At 41.0% G+C, this 16,422-nt stretch overlaps 1 protein-coding gene and 1 non-coding gene across 2 annotated transcripts; one reads left to right on the top strand and one right to left on the bottom strand.

The window, feature by feature from the left end:
* Positions 1-3,931: 3,931 nt before the first annotated feature.
* LOC112704088 (protein FAR1-RELATED SEQUENCE 5-like) lies at positions 3,932-5,190 on the bottom strand. The gene is made up of 2 exons (XM_025755666.1): positions 5,098-5,190; positions 3,932-4,999 (listed from the first exon to the last, which is right to left on the bottom strand). The coding sequence occupies exons 1-2, from the start codon at positions 5,188-5,190 to the stop codon at positions 3,932-3,934; spliced, it is 1,161 nt and encodes a 386-aa protein (XP_025611451.1).
* Positions 5,191-14,668: 9,478 nt separating this feature from the next.
* Positions 14,669-14,776, top strand: LOC112712003 (small nucleolar RNA R71). Its single transcript, XR_003157652.1, has one exon. It is a non-coding gene; the product is annotated as a small nucleolar RNA R71 (small nucleolar RNA).
* Positions 14,777-16,422: the final 1,646 nt, after the last annotated feature.

The raw sequence follows: 16,422 nt of genomic DNA on the forward strand, positions 1-16,422 counted from the left end.
GAGTCAGAATATCGTTAACTTTCGCCACACATCACCTGACCCCTCAAATTGGGGGAACTTCATCTACCCGGACGGTCTGCCGAAAGACCTGCAGAGGTTCGTCCTTTGTAGTTATTTTTAAATACTGAATATTTTTTCCAGCTGAAATTTACATAGTTTCCTCAAAATCCATCATGCTAACCCCAATTTATGTAGTGCTGAGTCCGGCCTATGGTGCTTATCATGGCTGCAACACAAAGGGGGCTTCTCGACAAAAATATTCCGCCACATCGTATGTTACCCACGATCCTCTTGGACTTACTTATTTGCTTAATCCATGTTCTTACATGACTGCCTTCATATTACCTTTGCCAGCACATTCTTGCCAATACTTGTTCCCTGGTATTGTATTTGTAACCAACGTCTTTTATGAAACTGTTACAGGGAAACTCTGATGAAGTGCGAATGAGAGCTGCGTTACACGTGGTGCAGTCTGACATCAACCGGCATCGTGCTTTCGTTCAGAGCAAGGCAGAAGTTGTTTGGCAAGGAATCACAACTTCCCATCAGAAGGAGACCTTCAACAATGAAGGCATGTGATGGATTCATGTCCCCTAAAATCCTTTTGAACTAAATGCCCTGCGCTGCTTTTGTCAGTCAGTGGTTTGTCGTTGTCTAGGTTATTAGCAGTAGTGCTTATAATTTTTTTGGGTAACATATGTAGTAGTAAGTTAGCATGCATGCAATGACAACTTATTCTGGTGCATTTTAACTAGTCATGACAACTTGAATATGCCTTTTTGGAGCAACTAAACCATGGCCACCCATGTATCCAGTGAGTGGCCTAATTTTAGTTGCCTTAGCTAGGGAGCACAGACATCCCCTCCCCTTTGCTGAATATTTCTGTTTGATATGTATAATGCTACATCTATTTACACGTTTTGGAGATACAACACCGAAGATTTCTTCATGTTTTACTGATCTGTCTATCCAATCTTCCTATGTACTACTTTCCCATGAATTCATTTTTATAATAGTAATTTGAAATGCAGGTAGATGGGCTCAAACCCCAGACCCTCATCTAAATCGTTACACGTCTAATCCCTGAATGTCTCTTTCATAGATGCAACGTGATTCACCTTTCGAGTAAATTAAATGTTGAACACTTACCCCATATTCAAAACAATACATGCTTTTGAAGGTCTTGAAACTACACTTGCGTATACAGTAAAGATGCTAGGAGATTAATTCCTGTGTTTTATCTACAACCCCTCCAATTGGTGGGTCAAATTCGTTTAAGCCATAGAGGCTGTCTCTTAAAGAAATAGAAATGTAGAACAAGTTTCATCCATACGACATTAACCATGATGGATTTCTACTAGTTTAGTTGCTGCGAATAGTACAGAATATCAGTCCATCTCCACAATCCCTCACTTTACTCATCATGCACCTAACAACAAATACAAACAAAATGACAAATACTGTTCCCGACTCAACTAGTTGCTGGCCACACAGACTATAGTGGCCTAACTTGCAACCACACGCACTTGTCATGCAACACATCATGCATCGTGCAAAGGGGTTGAAGTTACATGCACGGTCCTCCTTCGACTCTTACTTTGCTTGTCGTTGCCGGACACCTATGAAAGACATGCAAATGAAAGACACTCCATCAATAAATCTCAACATTAGTACATGCATGTCATACGTGTAAATATGGTTTCATGTGAAGATAATATCTAAAATGCATTATGCGAAGTGATATATTTGACTAAATTAATAAAAATCACAGTGTTACTATCATCACTAACATGAAAAAACTTACGCTGCCAACCAAATTTTTCATTCCCACACAACTTCATCTGGTACAAGTCAAATTTAGAATAACTTCTTCTCTTATTAAAAAAAGGCATTTCACCTTTTAAACAACATTTTCTGATTTTGACATGTACAGATTTTTGTGACAACCATTCATTGGAGTAAATTGCTTACTTTTGTTTATGGTCTTAATTGTTGAAAAGCAAAACCTGCAGTAGTTCAAAACCAAACTAACTCTCACCTTCGATAGAATGATACACTCAAAATTGATCTATTCCACCAACTCATTCCCTTGGCTTTACTTTCATAATGTAACAGAATAGGTACAAAGGAATTTCATTAAAGGACAATTTCAAAGATGAGAAAGTACACAAAATAGCTAATTACCTCTATTTCACTCAATTCTTAATTAATCTAACGAATACAACGCCACGAGGAAGCATAACTGAAACTTTTCAAATCAGTTTAAGTTAATGCATACATTGCACACTATGTGGAACATACAGGTTTAGGGTAGGAGACCCTAACCTGTTGCTGCCTACATACAAGCCTGTATTAAAGAGCAGGTTTATTCTACGTGCTATCTCATATCACCTCCTATGTGGATTTTGCAAACATTTTGCAAACTTCATTAATAAATCTCAACATTAGTACAACCATGTCAAACGAGTCAGTCTCATTTAGTTATTTGATAAACCCACTGCCTAATTCATCAAGAAAGTCAGATTTGCCAGGTGAACACAAACCTTTTCAACTGATTTCGTAATTTAATCACACAAATAACTCAACTAAGTCTTCTGCAACTAATTATTAAATCAGAGGCTATACCACAATGGCACCCATGTAAATTTCCTGTTACACCCCTACACATGACTAACCCGCTTCATAGAGCCAAAACCCCTTTCACTTGCATACAGCACAACTTAACACACAAAATTTTGCAAAAAACATATTCATTTACACGTACGTACCGTGCCATGGCTCTGTGAATCATCCCGCCCTAAAGCACCTTCAGCGAGGTCCTGGGTACACACCGGCTGGCTACATGGACCACTCGGGCAACGGGTTCGACGATGGCCCACTACTCCACAGTTGCTGCACTTACGCCTCTTTATGCCCCTACAACCAAAAGGCTCTTGCGCACGCCCTGTTCCCTTAGTCCGAACTGCAACAGGATCACGCACTCCATCTTGGCCACCGGCGGCAGTCCCTTGGGCAGCGGTCCCAACACCATTCTTCATCTCTAACACATAAGTTTCCTCAACTATCCTATCCAAGCAGCTCTTGAAATCACTCTCTCGCATACACGCAACTCTTGCCAACCGCTTACAATGCTGCAGGAAAGCACCCATGCGGCTCCTATATACCTCATTCGCTTCACCCGGTTCATTCATGATGGAAGGGCCCTCGATTTCAACTTTGGCCGTCTTCGACCAGCGTTGCAACACCAGGCTTTTTGGAAGATAACCTATGTCTAACTGGACCAACACTGCAAGTATGTTCACGCAAGGTAGTTCGAACGACTCCATCCTCATACAACTACAAAAAAAGGAATCCGTCCCAAAGTGGTGGGCAACAGTCCACCTGGATTGCGGCCTGCGATACTTTTGTGTCACATAAACTGTCCGATCCTCCAATTTCTTGCACTCCACGATAGTAACCCGAACACTACTTTTTAGGGCCTCTCTAAAACGCAAGAATATTTCCCTCGTGTAGTTCACTGCACCAGACTTCTCTAGCTCCGGAAACTGAGTTTGAAGAACCGGGCTCCCGTACAACGACCTAAAGTCAAGCTCTTCCTCATTATCTCTCAAGAATTCAACACACCGTTGGAAGTTCGTCACGAAATCCAATATTCCATATCGCCTCTCCACAAACCTCCCCATCTTTGCATGCAGTGACTCACATCGTGATGTCGTCCTCAAGCCAGCATAAAAGCAACCGCGTATGTAAGCGGTAGCCCATGCCATCTTCTTCGTGTATAAATCATTTACCCACTCTACTTCCCTAACAAGACACTCATCCATCATTGCCTCCCATTGCCTTTCAAACTCCTCCACCTCCACGTCGGCAAGCATGCAATTTCTAAGCAGAGTTGTGAATCGAGGCTTGCACACATTCACAGTTGCATTTTTTAGTAGGTGCCACGCACAGAGCCTGTGATGAGCTTCTGGAAACACTTCCTGAATGGCAAACCGCATTGACTTGTCCCCATCAGTGATGACTGCCTTCGGTGCTTTCCCCCCATGCACTCTAAAAACTTGCTCAACACCCACACATACGATGCTTGTGTTTCGGAAGACACCATGGCTGCGCCAAAGACACATGTCTGGTTATGGTGGTTCACCCCGGAGAACACTATCATTGGCAAATTGTACTTGTTTCGCCCGTAAGTCGCATCAAATGCCAAAACATCACCAAATAACTTATAATCATCCTGACTACGCCCGTCGCTCCAAAACAGATCACACATATTTTGCTCAGCCCCAACCTGGTACCGCCAATACATATTATCATCTCTCCTTGCACAAACATTGAAATACTGTAACGCGGCATTCACATCGCCGCTTTGCATTGCTCGTTGCCGCCTAACGACATTATACATATCTCTCTTTGTGAACGGAACTAGGTTAAAACCCCCAGCCTGGGCGGCAATAGACTCGTAAATTTTGGGAATTGAAATTCCAACCTGCCTCAAACTCTCCATGTGGGCTCTATCAACATCGGATATTTTCCTATATGCTGGCAGGTATGACACAAACTTTGCCGGGAGAAGGTCGTGGTTATGCTCATCAACAAAACGAGACACATACCAATTGTTGCTCTCGGCTTTTTGCTTTATCCTCATCTCTGCCTGACATCCACATCGAGTAACAACCTTGTGCTCCCTCTTTCGATCCTGCATCTCAAGCCATTTTCTATCTCTGAATCCTTCTCTGTTGCACAAATACGTGTATCGCACGATTTCACCCTTCCTATTCTTTAGTTTCTTTCCTTGACGCATCGCAAAACCCTTTGCTCGACTATATTGCTCATAAAAATGACACGCCTCATCCGGGTTTGCGAACTCCATCTCCAATATCTGTGCACGACCAAACACTACATGTTCAGCACTGCCGTTCTGTTCACCGTCCTCTTCATTAGGTGATTCTTCCCCCAACTCTTCTTCCTCTGTTTCCGTCCCAATGTCCAGTAGTGATTCCTGCACAGATAAAGGCTCATCGGTTAAGGTTACCGCTCACAGTGTTAAATTACAACTCAAGAAAAATCCAGCAAAATATAAACCAATCCCATTCTTACCGTTGCATCGATATCTCCGGTATCGCCGAATCCATCAAAATTCTCTTCCCTAGAAGCATCCAGTCCAGGGATCGTTCTGCTACAAGAAAACATTGCAGCATAAAACGCTCTGCCTCTGCTAATACAACTTCCCCAAGAAATCTATTACTCGTAAAACCCTTCACTAAAACTACAGCAAACCAAGAAAGCATATTGTTAGTTTCCAACCGCAAAGAAGAACAACCACATACCACGTAACTAATACCACTGCCAACACTCCCAACTTAAACGTGCGAAACATAAACTAACAAACACTCTCTTCCACACTCACACTACAAAGAACCTTACATAAGCAACATCCATCCCAACCCAATAATCCATAAACAAAACTATCCCCAACTACCGCCACCTAAGGCTACGCAACACAGTTACTAAGAAACATCACATGCTGCCATTATCATTATGACAAAATTACATTGTCAAACAATCAACCTCATCTTTATTCTTAAACAAAGACTTCATGCTTCCAAAGATAAACCCACCAACCAAAACACCAAACCCAGACCATTCACACTACTCACACTCGTGCGCCCATCCCCCCATACATTTGCCCAGCAAGTCCCGACATATACAACATAAATTCTCAAACTTGGTGAGCAGACTCTAGGCAACAGATTAATTACCTCCACTTTAACCAGCAACCTAATGTCAACTTCCCTCAGATCTGCCATTCCTTCTTCAACACATCTTCCTCGTTGTTCCAATTTCTCAAACTTTGGCCTGCACACCGCTGCCCGCTAACACGCACCGTATGGAGTCCCTCACGCATCAACAACCCACCTCTGGTCCAGCATGACCCCCCTCTCACTCTATTTCACCATCTCTAACTTTAGTGCTACACAAGTATTCAAAAAACTTTTTGTTACTGGGCATAAAAAGGGTTAGGGCCCAAGCCCCCAAAGCTGTTCTACGAGTACCCTTTAAGAAGCCACAGACCTTTTGTACATTTACAGCTGGTCATTATTGTCATTCCATATTCATTTTCAAGGTTATTTTCGACTTTTTGCTTTTCACTAATAAACAAAATTCAAAAGGACTACTTGATCGTACCCTGAATTTCATGTTCCCCACTTTTGAACCGGAACATGGGATAACTTTCCCATCATATATACAGCATGATAAATATATACAGAACATGAACTTATCAGCTTTAATATAAAAAATGCTAGCAGTCTAGCTCTATGTGATATACTGATATATCTCATGTGGTTTTGCTTAGAGAGATAATAATTTAAATTTATTTTATTTAATTTAATATTTATCATTTTCTTGAGATGGTATTGAGGGTTAGGAAAAGTTAGACACAAGCAAAGGTAACAGAGAGAGAAGCAGGAAAAGGTTTTTAATATATTTGTTTCATTATGTCAATCACTCTCTTAATATAGAATTCTAGGTAACTAAATACAGAAAATATTCTAAATAAATATAATTAATTTTCTTTGATTATCTCTGATATCCTGTGATTTGTTACTCTAATTATAATATTCTAACAAATATTCTAACACTCCTCTTCAAAGTGAACAGTGAGATCACCAATGCTTAGCTTGCTAAGGACACGGGTAAATGCTCTGCCTGCAACGGCTTTGGTGAGGATGTCTGCCAACTGGTCTTCTGACCTAACAAACGGAAGCTCAACATTGCCATCCTCAATCTTCTCCTTAATGAAGTGTCTATCAACTTCAACGTGCTTAGTTCTGTCATGTTGCACAGGATTCTCTGAGATACTGATTGCTACCTTATTATCACACTTTAATTGACTTGGTAGTTGTGGTGGAAAACCAATCTCGGTCATCAGTTTTTTGATCCATAAAACTTTAGTTATACCTTTGGCAATTCCCCGAAATTCAGCTTCAGCACTGGAAAGAGCAACCACTTTCTACTTCTTACTCCTCCATGTCACCAGGTTACCTCCCACAAGAGAAAAATAGCCCGATGTAGATCTCCTGTCATTTGGATTACCAGCCCAATCAGCATCAGTATAAGCCTCAATGTTTAAGTGCCCATTCTTTTGGAACATGACCCCATTTTCTGGTGTCCCCTTCAAGTATCGAACAATTCTCATGGCAGCTTCCATATGATCCTCTTGAGGTTGGTGCATAAACTGACTTATCACCCCCACTGCATATGCTATGTGTGGTCGAGTGTGTGATAGATAAATCAATTTCCCAACTAACCGTTGGTACCTTTCTTTATCTGCTAGATTAGCCCCTTCCTCAAACTTTAAACCGTGGTTAACTTGCATAGAAGTATCTGCTGGCTTACAATCGACCATCTCTGTTTTTGCAAGTAAATCCATGATGTACTTTCTCTGAGAAATAAAGATCCCTTTGTTGGAGCGAAGAACCTCTATTCCCAAGAAGTACTTTAGTCCTCCTAAATCCTTCATATCAAATTCTCTGAACAAGTTATTCCTCAGTTTTGCAATTTCTTTCAAATCACTTCCGGTTATGATCATGTCATCCACATATATTATTAGGCACGTGATCATATCTCCTTTTCTTTTCAAGAATAAAGTATGGCCAGAGTTGCTTTGTTTGTACCCATACCTTTTCATGGCCACTGTAAACCTTCCGAACCAAGCACGTGGAGACTGCTTAAGCCCATAAAGTGCTTTCTTCAATCTGCAAACTTCATTTCTTTGGAAATCTTCAAAGAACCCTCGGGGAGCTTCCATGTATACTTCTTCTTTCAGATCCCCATGTAAAAAATCATTTTTTACATCAAACTGATGGAGTGGCCAGTTTTCATTTGCTGCTATTGAAAATAGTACTCTGATGGTGTCAATCTTTGCAACTGGTGAGAAAGTTTCTGAGTAGTCAATGCCATATGTCTGTGTATAGCCTTTTGCCACCAACCTTGCCTTATATTGCTCAATGGTGCCATCTGCTTTGTGTTTAATGGTGAAGACCCATCGACACCCGACTGGTTTCTTTCCCGCTGGTAGGATGCACCTCTCCCAAGTTCCATTTTTTACAAGAGCCTCCATCTCTATTTTCATAGCTTTTCGCCATTCACCCTTCTTATTGGCTTCCTGAATTGTTCTAGGAATGTCTTCAGCTAGAAGGGAGGTAAGGAAAGCTCTTGCAATGTCTACCACTCCTTCTCTGGTTGTTTTTATGGGATACTTTAAATTTCGAGGAACATGTTCTGGAGAGTATCGGACAGGGGGTACCCCTCTGTTTCTTTGCGGCGGAAGCGTGAAAGGTTCTGGTTCCAATTCTAGCCTGTCATTGTTAGTGACTTCATTCATAACAGGAGAAGACTTAGTAAAGTGAAGGTCACTTACTGGTATGCGAAAATGTGATCAATACTTTTCACAACTCAAATAATCCCCGGTGATGAAACCAAAAACTTGGTGTTCAATACCATGGCATAAACACAACTTCGCACAACTAACCAGCAAGTGTACTGGGTCGTCCAAGTAATAAACCTTACGCGAGTAAGGGTCGATCCCACAGAGATTGTTGGTATGAAGCAAGCTATGGTCACCTTGTAAATCTCAGTCAGGCAAACTCAAATGGGTATGGTGATATACGAATAAAACATAAAGATAAAGATAGAGATACTTATGCAATTCATTGGTGGGAATTTCAGATAAGCGTATGGAGATGCTGGTCCCTTCCGTCTCTCTGCTTTCTTACTGTCTTCATCCAATCTTTCTTACTCCTTTCCATGGCAAGCTTAAGCAAGGGTTTCACCGTTGTCAGTGGCTACCTCCCATCCTCTCAGTGGAAATGTTCAACGCACCCTGTCACGGCACAGCTATCCATCTGTCGGTTCTCGATCAGGCCGGAATAGAATCCAGTGATTCTTTTGCGTCTGTCACTAACGCCCCGCCCTCAGGAGTTTGAAGCACGTCACAGTCATTCAGTCATTGAATCTTACTCAGAATACCACAGACAAGGTTAGACCTTCCGGATTCTCTTGAATGCCGCCATCAGTTCTAGCCTATACCACGAAGACTCTGATCTCACGGAATGGCTGGCTCGTTTGTCAGGCGAGTACTCGGTTGTCAGGCGATCAACCATGCATTGTGTATCAGGAATCCAAGAGATATTCACCCAATCGAAGGTAGAACGGAGGTGGTTGTCAGTCACACGTTCATAGGTGAGAATGATGATGAGTGTCACGGATCATCACATTCATCAAGTTGAAGAACAAGTGATATCTTAGAACAAGAACAAGCGGAATTGAATAGAAGAACAATAGTAATTGCATTAATACTCGAGGTACAGCAGAGCTCCACACCTTAATCTATGGTGTGTAGAAACTCCACCGTTGAAAATACATAAGAATAAGGTCTAGGCATGGCCGAATGGCCAGCCTCCCAATGATCTAAGAACTAGATGTCCAAAGATCCAAAGATGATCAAAGGATCTAAAATAATCCAAAGATGAAAATACAATAGTAAAAGGTCCTATATATAGAGAACTAGTAGCCTAGGGTGTACAGAGATGAGTAAATGACATAAAAATCCACTTCCGGGCCCACTTGGTGTGTGCTTGGGCTGAGCATTGAAGCATTTTCGTGTAGAGACTCTTCTTGGAGTTAAACGCCAGCTTTTATGCCAGTTTGGGCGTTTAACTCCCATTTTGGTGCCAGTTCCGGCGTTTAACGCTGGAATTCCTGAGGGTGACTTTGAACGCCGGTTTGGGCCATCAAATCTTGGGCAAAGTATGGACTATCATATATTGCTGGAAAGCCCAGGATGTCTACTTTCCAACGCCGTTGAGATCACGCCAATTGGGCTTCTGTAGCTCCAGAAAATCCACTTCGAGTGCAGGGCGGTTAGAATCCAATAGCATCTGCAGTCCTTTTTAGTCTCTGAATCAGATTTTTGCTCAGGTCCCTCAATTTCAGCCAGAAAATACCTGAAATCACAGAAAAACACACAAACTCATAGTAAAGTCCAGAAAAGTGAATTTTAACTAAAAACTAATAAAAATATACTAAAAACTAACTAAAAACAATGCCAAAAAGCGTATAAATTATCCGCTCATCACAACACCAAACTTAAATTGTTGCTTGTCCTCAAGCAACTGAAAATCAAATAAGATAAAAAGAAGAGAATATGCAATGAATTCCAAAAACATCTATGAAGATCAGTATTAATTAGATGAGCGGGACTTTTAGCTTTTTGCCTCTGAACAGTTTTGGCATCTCACTCTATCCTTTGAAATTCAGAATGATTGGCTTCTTTAGGAACTCAGAATCCAGATAGTGTTATTGATTCTCCTAGTTAAGTATGATGATTCTTGAATACAGCTACTTATTGAGTCTTGGCCGTGGCCCAAAGCACTCTGTCTTCCAGTATTACCACCGGATACATACATGCCACAGACACATAATTGGGTGAACCTTTTCAGATTGTGACTTAGCTTTGCTAGAGTCCCCAATTAGAGGTGTCCAGGGTTCTTAAGCACACTCTTATTGCCTTGGATCACAACTTTATTTCTCTTTTTCTTTTTCTTTTTTTCTCTCTTTTTTTTTGTTTTTTTTTGAAATTTTTTTTTTGTATTCACTGCTTTTTTTCTTGCTTCAAGAATCATTTTAATGATTTTTCAGATCCTCAGTAACATGTCTCCTTTTTCATCATTCTTTCAAGAGCCAACATTCATGAACCACAAATTCAAAAGACATATGCACTGTTTAAGCATACATTCAGAAAACAAAAATATTGCCACCACATCAAAATAATTAAACTGTTATAAAATTCAAAATTCATGCAATTCTTATCTTTTTCAATTAAGCACGTTTTTTATTCAAGAAAGGTGATGGATTCATAGGACATTCATAACTTTAAGGCATAGACACTAAGACACTAATGATCACAAGACACAAACATGGATAAACATAAGCTCTAAAATTCGAAAAAAACAGAAAAATAAAGAACAAGGAAATTAAAGAACGGGTCCACCTTAGTGATGGCGGCTTGTTCTTCCTCTTGAAGATCTTATGGAGTGCTTGAGCTCCTCAATGTCTCTTCCTTGTCTTTGTTGCTCCTCTCTCATGATTCTTTGATCTTCTCTAATTTCATGGAGGAGGACAGAGTGTTCTTGGTGCTCCACCCTTAGTTTGTCCCATGTTGGAACTCAATTCTCCTAGGGAGGTGTTTAGTTGCTCCCAATAGTTTTGTGGAGGAAAGTGCATCCCTTGAGGAATCTCAGGGATTTGATGATGAGAGGGGTCTCTTGTTTGCTCCATCCTCTTCTTAGTGATGGGCTTGTCCTCATCAATGGGGATGTCTCCCTTTATGTCAACTCCAACTGAATAACAGAGGTGACAAATGAGATGAGGAAAGGCTAACCTTGCCAAGGTAGAGGACTTGTCCGCCACCTTATAAAGTTCTTGAGCTATAACCTCATGAACTTCTATTTCTTCTCCAATTATGATGCTATGAATCATGATAGCCCGGTCTATAGTAACTTCGAACCGGTTGCTAGTAGGAATGATTGAGCGTTGGATAAACTCTAACCATCCTCTAGCCACGGGTTTGAGGTCATGCCTTCTCAATTGAACCGGCTTTCCTCTTGAATCTCTCTTCCATTGGGCGCCCTCTTCACAAATGTCTGTGAGGACTTGGTCCAAGCTTTGATCAAAGTTGACCCTTCTAGTGTAAGGATGTTCATCTCCTTGCATCATGGGCAAGTTGAATGCCAACCTTACATTTTCCGGACTAAAAACCAAGTATTTCCCCCGAACCATAGTAAGCCAATTCTTTGGATCCGGGTTCATACTTTGGTCATGGTTCTTGGTGATCCATGCATTGGCATAGAACTCTTGAACCATCAAGATTCCGACTTGTTGAATGGGGTTGGTAAGAACTTCCCAACTCTTCTTCGGATCTCATGTCGGATCTCCGGATATTCACTCTTTTTGAGTGAAAAGGGACCTCGGGGATTACCTTCTTCAAGGCCACAACTTCATAGAAGTGGTCTTGATGCACCCTTGAGATGAATCTCTCCATCTCCCATGACTCGGAGGTGGAAGCTTTTGCCTTCCCTTTCCTCTTTCTAGAGGTTTCTCCGGCCTTGGATGCCATAAATGGTTATGGAAAAACAAAAATCAATGCTTTTACCACACCAAACTTAAAAGGTTTGCTCGTCCTCGAGCAAAAGAAGAAAGAAGAGAGTAGAAGAAGAAGAAATGAGGAAGAAGGGAATGGCTTTGTGTTCGGCCAAAAGGGGGAGAAGTGGTGTTTAGGTTGTGTGAAAATGAAGGAGTGAAGATGGGTTTATATAGGAGTGGGGAGAGGGTAGGGTTCGGTCATGTATGGGTGGGTTTGGGTGGGAAAGTGGTTTGAATTTGAATGGTGAGGTAGGTGGGGTTTTATGAAGGATGGATGTGAGTGGTGAAGAGAAAGATGGGATTTGATAGGTGAAGGGCTTTTGGGGAAGAGGTGTTGAGGTGATTGGTGAAGAAGAGAGAGAGAGTGGTGGGGTAGGTGGGGATCCTGTGGGGTCCACAGATCCTGAGGTGTCAAGGAAAAGTCATCCCTGCACCAAATGGCAAGCAAAATTGCATTTTTAGCCAATTCTGGCGTTAAACGCCGGGCTGGTGCCCATTTCTGGCGTTAAACGCCCAGAATGGTGCCAGACTGGGCGTTAAACGCCCAACAGCTAGCCTCACTGGCGTTTAAACGCCAGCACGCTCTCCTCCAGGGTGTGTTGTTATTCTTTCTGTTTTTCATTCTGTTTTTGCTTTTTTCATTGATTTTGTGACTTCTCATGATCATCAACCTACATAAAATAACAAAAGAGAATAGATAAAATATAACATTGGGTTGCCTCCCAACAAGCGCTTCTTTAATGTCAATAGCTTGACAGTGGGCTCTCATGGAGCCTCAGAAATGCTCAGAGCAATGTTGGAACCTCCCAACACCAAACTTAGAGTTTGAATGTGGGGGTTCAACACCAAACTTAGAAGTTGGTTGTGGCCTCCCAACACCAAACTTAGAGTTTGACTGTGGGGGCTCTGCTTGGCTCTGTTTTGAGAGAAGCTCTTCATGCTTCCTCTCCATGGTGACAGAGGGATATCCTTGAGTCTTAAACACAAAGGATTCTTCATTCACTTGAATGATCAATTCTCCTCTATCAACATCAATCACAGCCTTTGCTGTGGCTAGGAAGGGTCTGCCAAGGATGATGGATTCATCCATGCACTTCCCAGTCTCTAGGACTATGAAATCAGCAGGGATGTAATGGTCTTTAACTTTTACCAGAACATCCTCTACAAGTCCATAGGCTTGTTTTCTTGAGTTGTCTGCCATCTCTAGTGAGAGTTTTGCAGCTTGCACCTCAAAGATCCCTAGCTTCTCCATTACAGAGAGAGGCATGAGGTTCACACTTGACCCTAAGTCACACAAGGCCTTCTTGAAGGTCATGGTGCCTATGGTACAAGGTATTGAAAACTTCCCAGGATCTTGTCTCTTTTGAGGCAGTTTCTGCCTAGACAAGTCATCCAGTTCTTTGGTGAGCAAAGGGGGTTCATCCTCCCAAGTCTCATTTCCAAATAACTTGTCATTTAGCTTCATGATTGCCCCAAGGTATTTAGCAACTTGCCCTTCAGTGACATACTCATCCTCTTCAGAGGAAGAATACTCATCAGAGCTCATGAATGGCAGAAGTAAGTCCAATGGAATCTCTATGGTCTCATTTTGAGCCTCAGATTCCCATGGTTCGTCATGAGGGAACTCATTGGAGGCCAGTGGACGTCCATTGAGGTCCTCCTCAGTGGCGTTCACTGCCTCTCCTTCCTCCCAAAATTCGGCCATGTTGATGGCCTTGCACTCTCCTTTTGGATTTTCTTCTGTATTGCTTGGAAGAGTACTAGGAGGGAGTTCAGTAATTTTCTTGCTCAGCTGGCCCACTTGTCCCTCCAAATTTCTAATGGAGGACCTAGTTTCAGTCATGAAACTTTGAGTGGTTTTGATTAGATCAGAGATCATGGTTGTTAAGTCAGAGTTATTCTGCTTAGAACTCTCTGTCTGTTGCTGAGAAGATGATGGAAAAGGCTTGCTATTGCTAAACCTGTTTCTTCCACCATTATTGTTATTGAAACCTTGTTGAGGTCTCTGTTGATCCTTCCATGAGAGATTTGGATGATTTCTCCATGAAGGATTATAGGTGTTTCCATAGGGTTCTCCCATGTAATTCACCTCTTCCATTGAAGGGTTCTCAGGATCATAAGCTTCTTCTTCATATGAAGCTTCCTTAGTACTGCTTGGTGCATTTTGCATTCCAGACAGACTTTGAGAAATCATATTGACTTGTTGAGTCAATATTTTATTCTGAGCCAGTATGGCATTCAGAGTGTCAATCTCAAGAACTCCTTTCTTCTGACTAGTCCCATTGTTCACAGGATTCCTTTCAGAAGTGTACATGAATTGATTATTTGCAACCATTTCAATCAGCTCTTGAGCTTCTGTAGGCGTCTTCTTCAGATGAAGAGATCCTCCAGCAGAGCTATCCAAAGACATCTTGGATAGTTCAGAGAGACCATCATAGAAAATACCTATGATGCTCCATTCAGAAAGCATGTCAGAGGGACACTTTCTGATTAATTGTTTGTATCTTTCCCAAGCTTCATAGAAGGATTCTCCTTCCTTCTGTCTAAAGGTTTGGACTTCCACTCTAAGCTTACTCAATTTTTGAGGTGGAAAGAACTTTGCCAAGAAGGCATTGACTAGCTTTTCCCAAGAGTTCAGGCTTTCTTTGGGTTGTGAGTCCAACCATGTGCTAGCTCTGTCTCTTACAGCAAAAGGGAATAGCATAAGTCTGTAGACCTCAGGGTCAACCCCATTAGTCTTGACAGTGTCACAGATTTGCAAGAATTCAGCTAAGAACTGATGAGGATCTTCCAATGGAAGTCCATGGAACTTGCAATTCTGTTGCATTAGAGAAACTAATTGAGGCTTAAGCTCAAAGTTGTTTGCTCCAATGGCAGGGATAGAAATGCTTCTCCCATAGAAGTCGGGAGTAGGTGCAGTAAAGTCACCCAGCACCTTCCTTGCATTGTTGGCATTATTGTTGTTTTCGGCTGCTATGTGTTCTTCTTCCTTGAAGATTTCTGTTAGGTCCTCTACAGAGAGTTGTGCCTTAGCTTCTCTTAGCTTTCGCTTCAAGGTCCTTTCAGGTTCAGGATCAGCTTCAACAAGAATGCTTTTGTCCTTGCTCCTGCTCATATGAAAGAGAAGAGAACAAGAAAATGTGGAATCCTCTATGTCACAGTATAGAGATTCCTTGAGGTGTCAGAGGAAAAGAAAAATGGAAGGCAGAAGTAGAAAATTCGAACTTATCAAAGAAGATGGAGTTCAAATTTTGCATTAAAGAATAGTGTTAGTCCATAAAAAGAAGGATGTGAAAAGAGGAGAAGTAATTTTCGAAAATTAAGTCAAAGATTTTGAAAACATTTTGAAAAACACTAATTGATTTTCGAAAATAAAAGTGGGAAAGAAGTAAAGTGATTTTTGAAAAAGATTTTGAAATTAGAAATCAAAAAGATTTGATTGAAAGTTATTTTGAAAAAAGTTGTGGTTAAGAAGATATGATTGGTTTTAAGAAGATGTGATTGAGAAGATATGATTTGAAAAACATTTTAAAAAGATGTGATTTTGAAAATTAATGACTTGGCTATCAAGAAAAGATATGATTTAAACATTAAACCTTTCTCAACAGAAAAGGCAACATACTTGAAATGTTGAATCAAATCATTAATTGATAGCAAGTATTTTTGAAAATAGAAAGAAATTGATTTTGAAAACATATGATTGAAAAGATATGATTTGAAAAAGATTTGGTTTTGAAAAACTTTGAAATCTTGAAAAAAATTTGATTTGAAAACAGAATCTTCCCTCTTGTGCCATCCTGGCGTTAAACGCCCAGAATGGTGCACATTCTGGCGTTTAACGCCCAAAACACTACCTTTTTGGGCGTTAAACGCCCAGCCAGGCACTCTGGCTGGCGTTTAAACGCCAGTCTGTCTTCTTCACTGGGCATTTTGAATGCCCAGCTTTTTCTGTATAATTCCTCTGCAGCATGTTCTGAATCTTCAATTCTCTGTATTATTGACTTGAAAAGACACAAATTAAAAATATTTTTGAAAATTTTTAATAATAAGGAATAATCAAAATGCAACTAAAATCAAATAACAATGCATGCAAGACACCAAACTTAGCAGTTTGTATACTACTGACACTAATGAGAATGCATATGAGACACATAAACGCTCAAGTCAAGAGAATTCAAAGATCAGAGTAAGAAATCATCAAGAATTACTTGAAGATCC

Source organism: Arachis hypogaea, chromosome 1 (genome assembly GCF_003086295.3).
Source record: "Arachis hypogaea cultivar Tifrunner chromosome 1, arahy.Tifrunner.gnm2.J5K5, whole genome shotgun sequence".
Lineage (NCBI taxonomy): Eukaryota > Viridiplantae > Streptophyta > Magnoliopsida > Fabales > Fabaceae > Arachis > Arachis hypogaea.

Coding starts and splice junctions, on each gene's coding strand:
- LOC112704088 (XM_025755666.1), bottom strand. CDS start 5,190: ATGTTTTCTTGTAGCAGAACGATCCCTGGACTGGATGCTTCTAGGGAA. Junction 5,000..5,097: donor CCGGAGATATCGATGCAACG/GTAAGAATGGGA, acceptor TTATCTGTGCAG/GAATCACTACTGGACATTGG.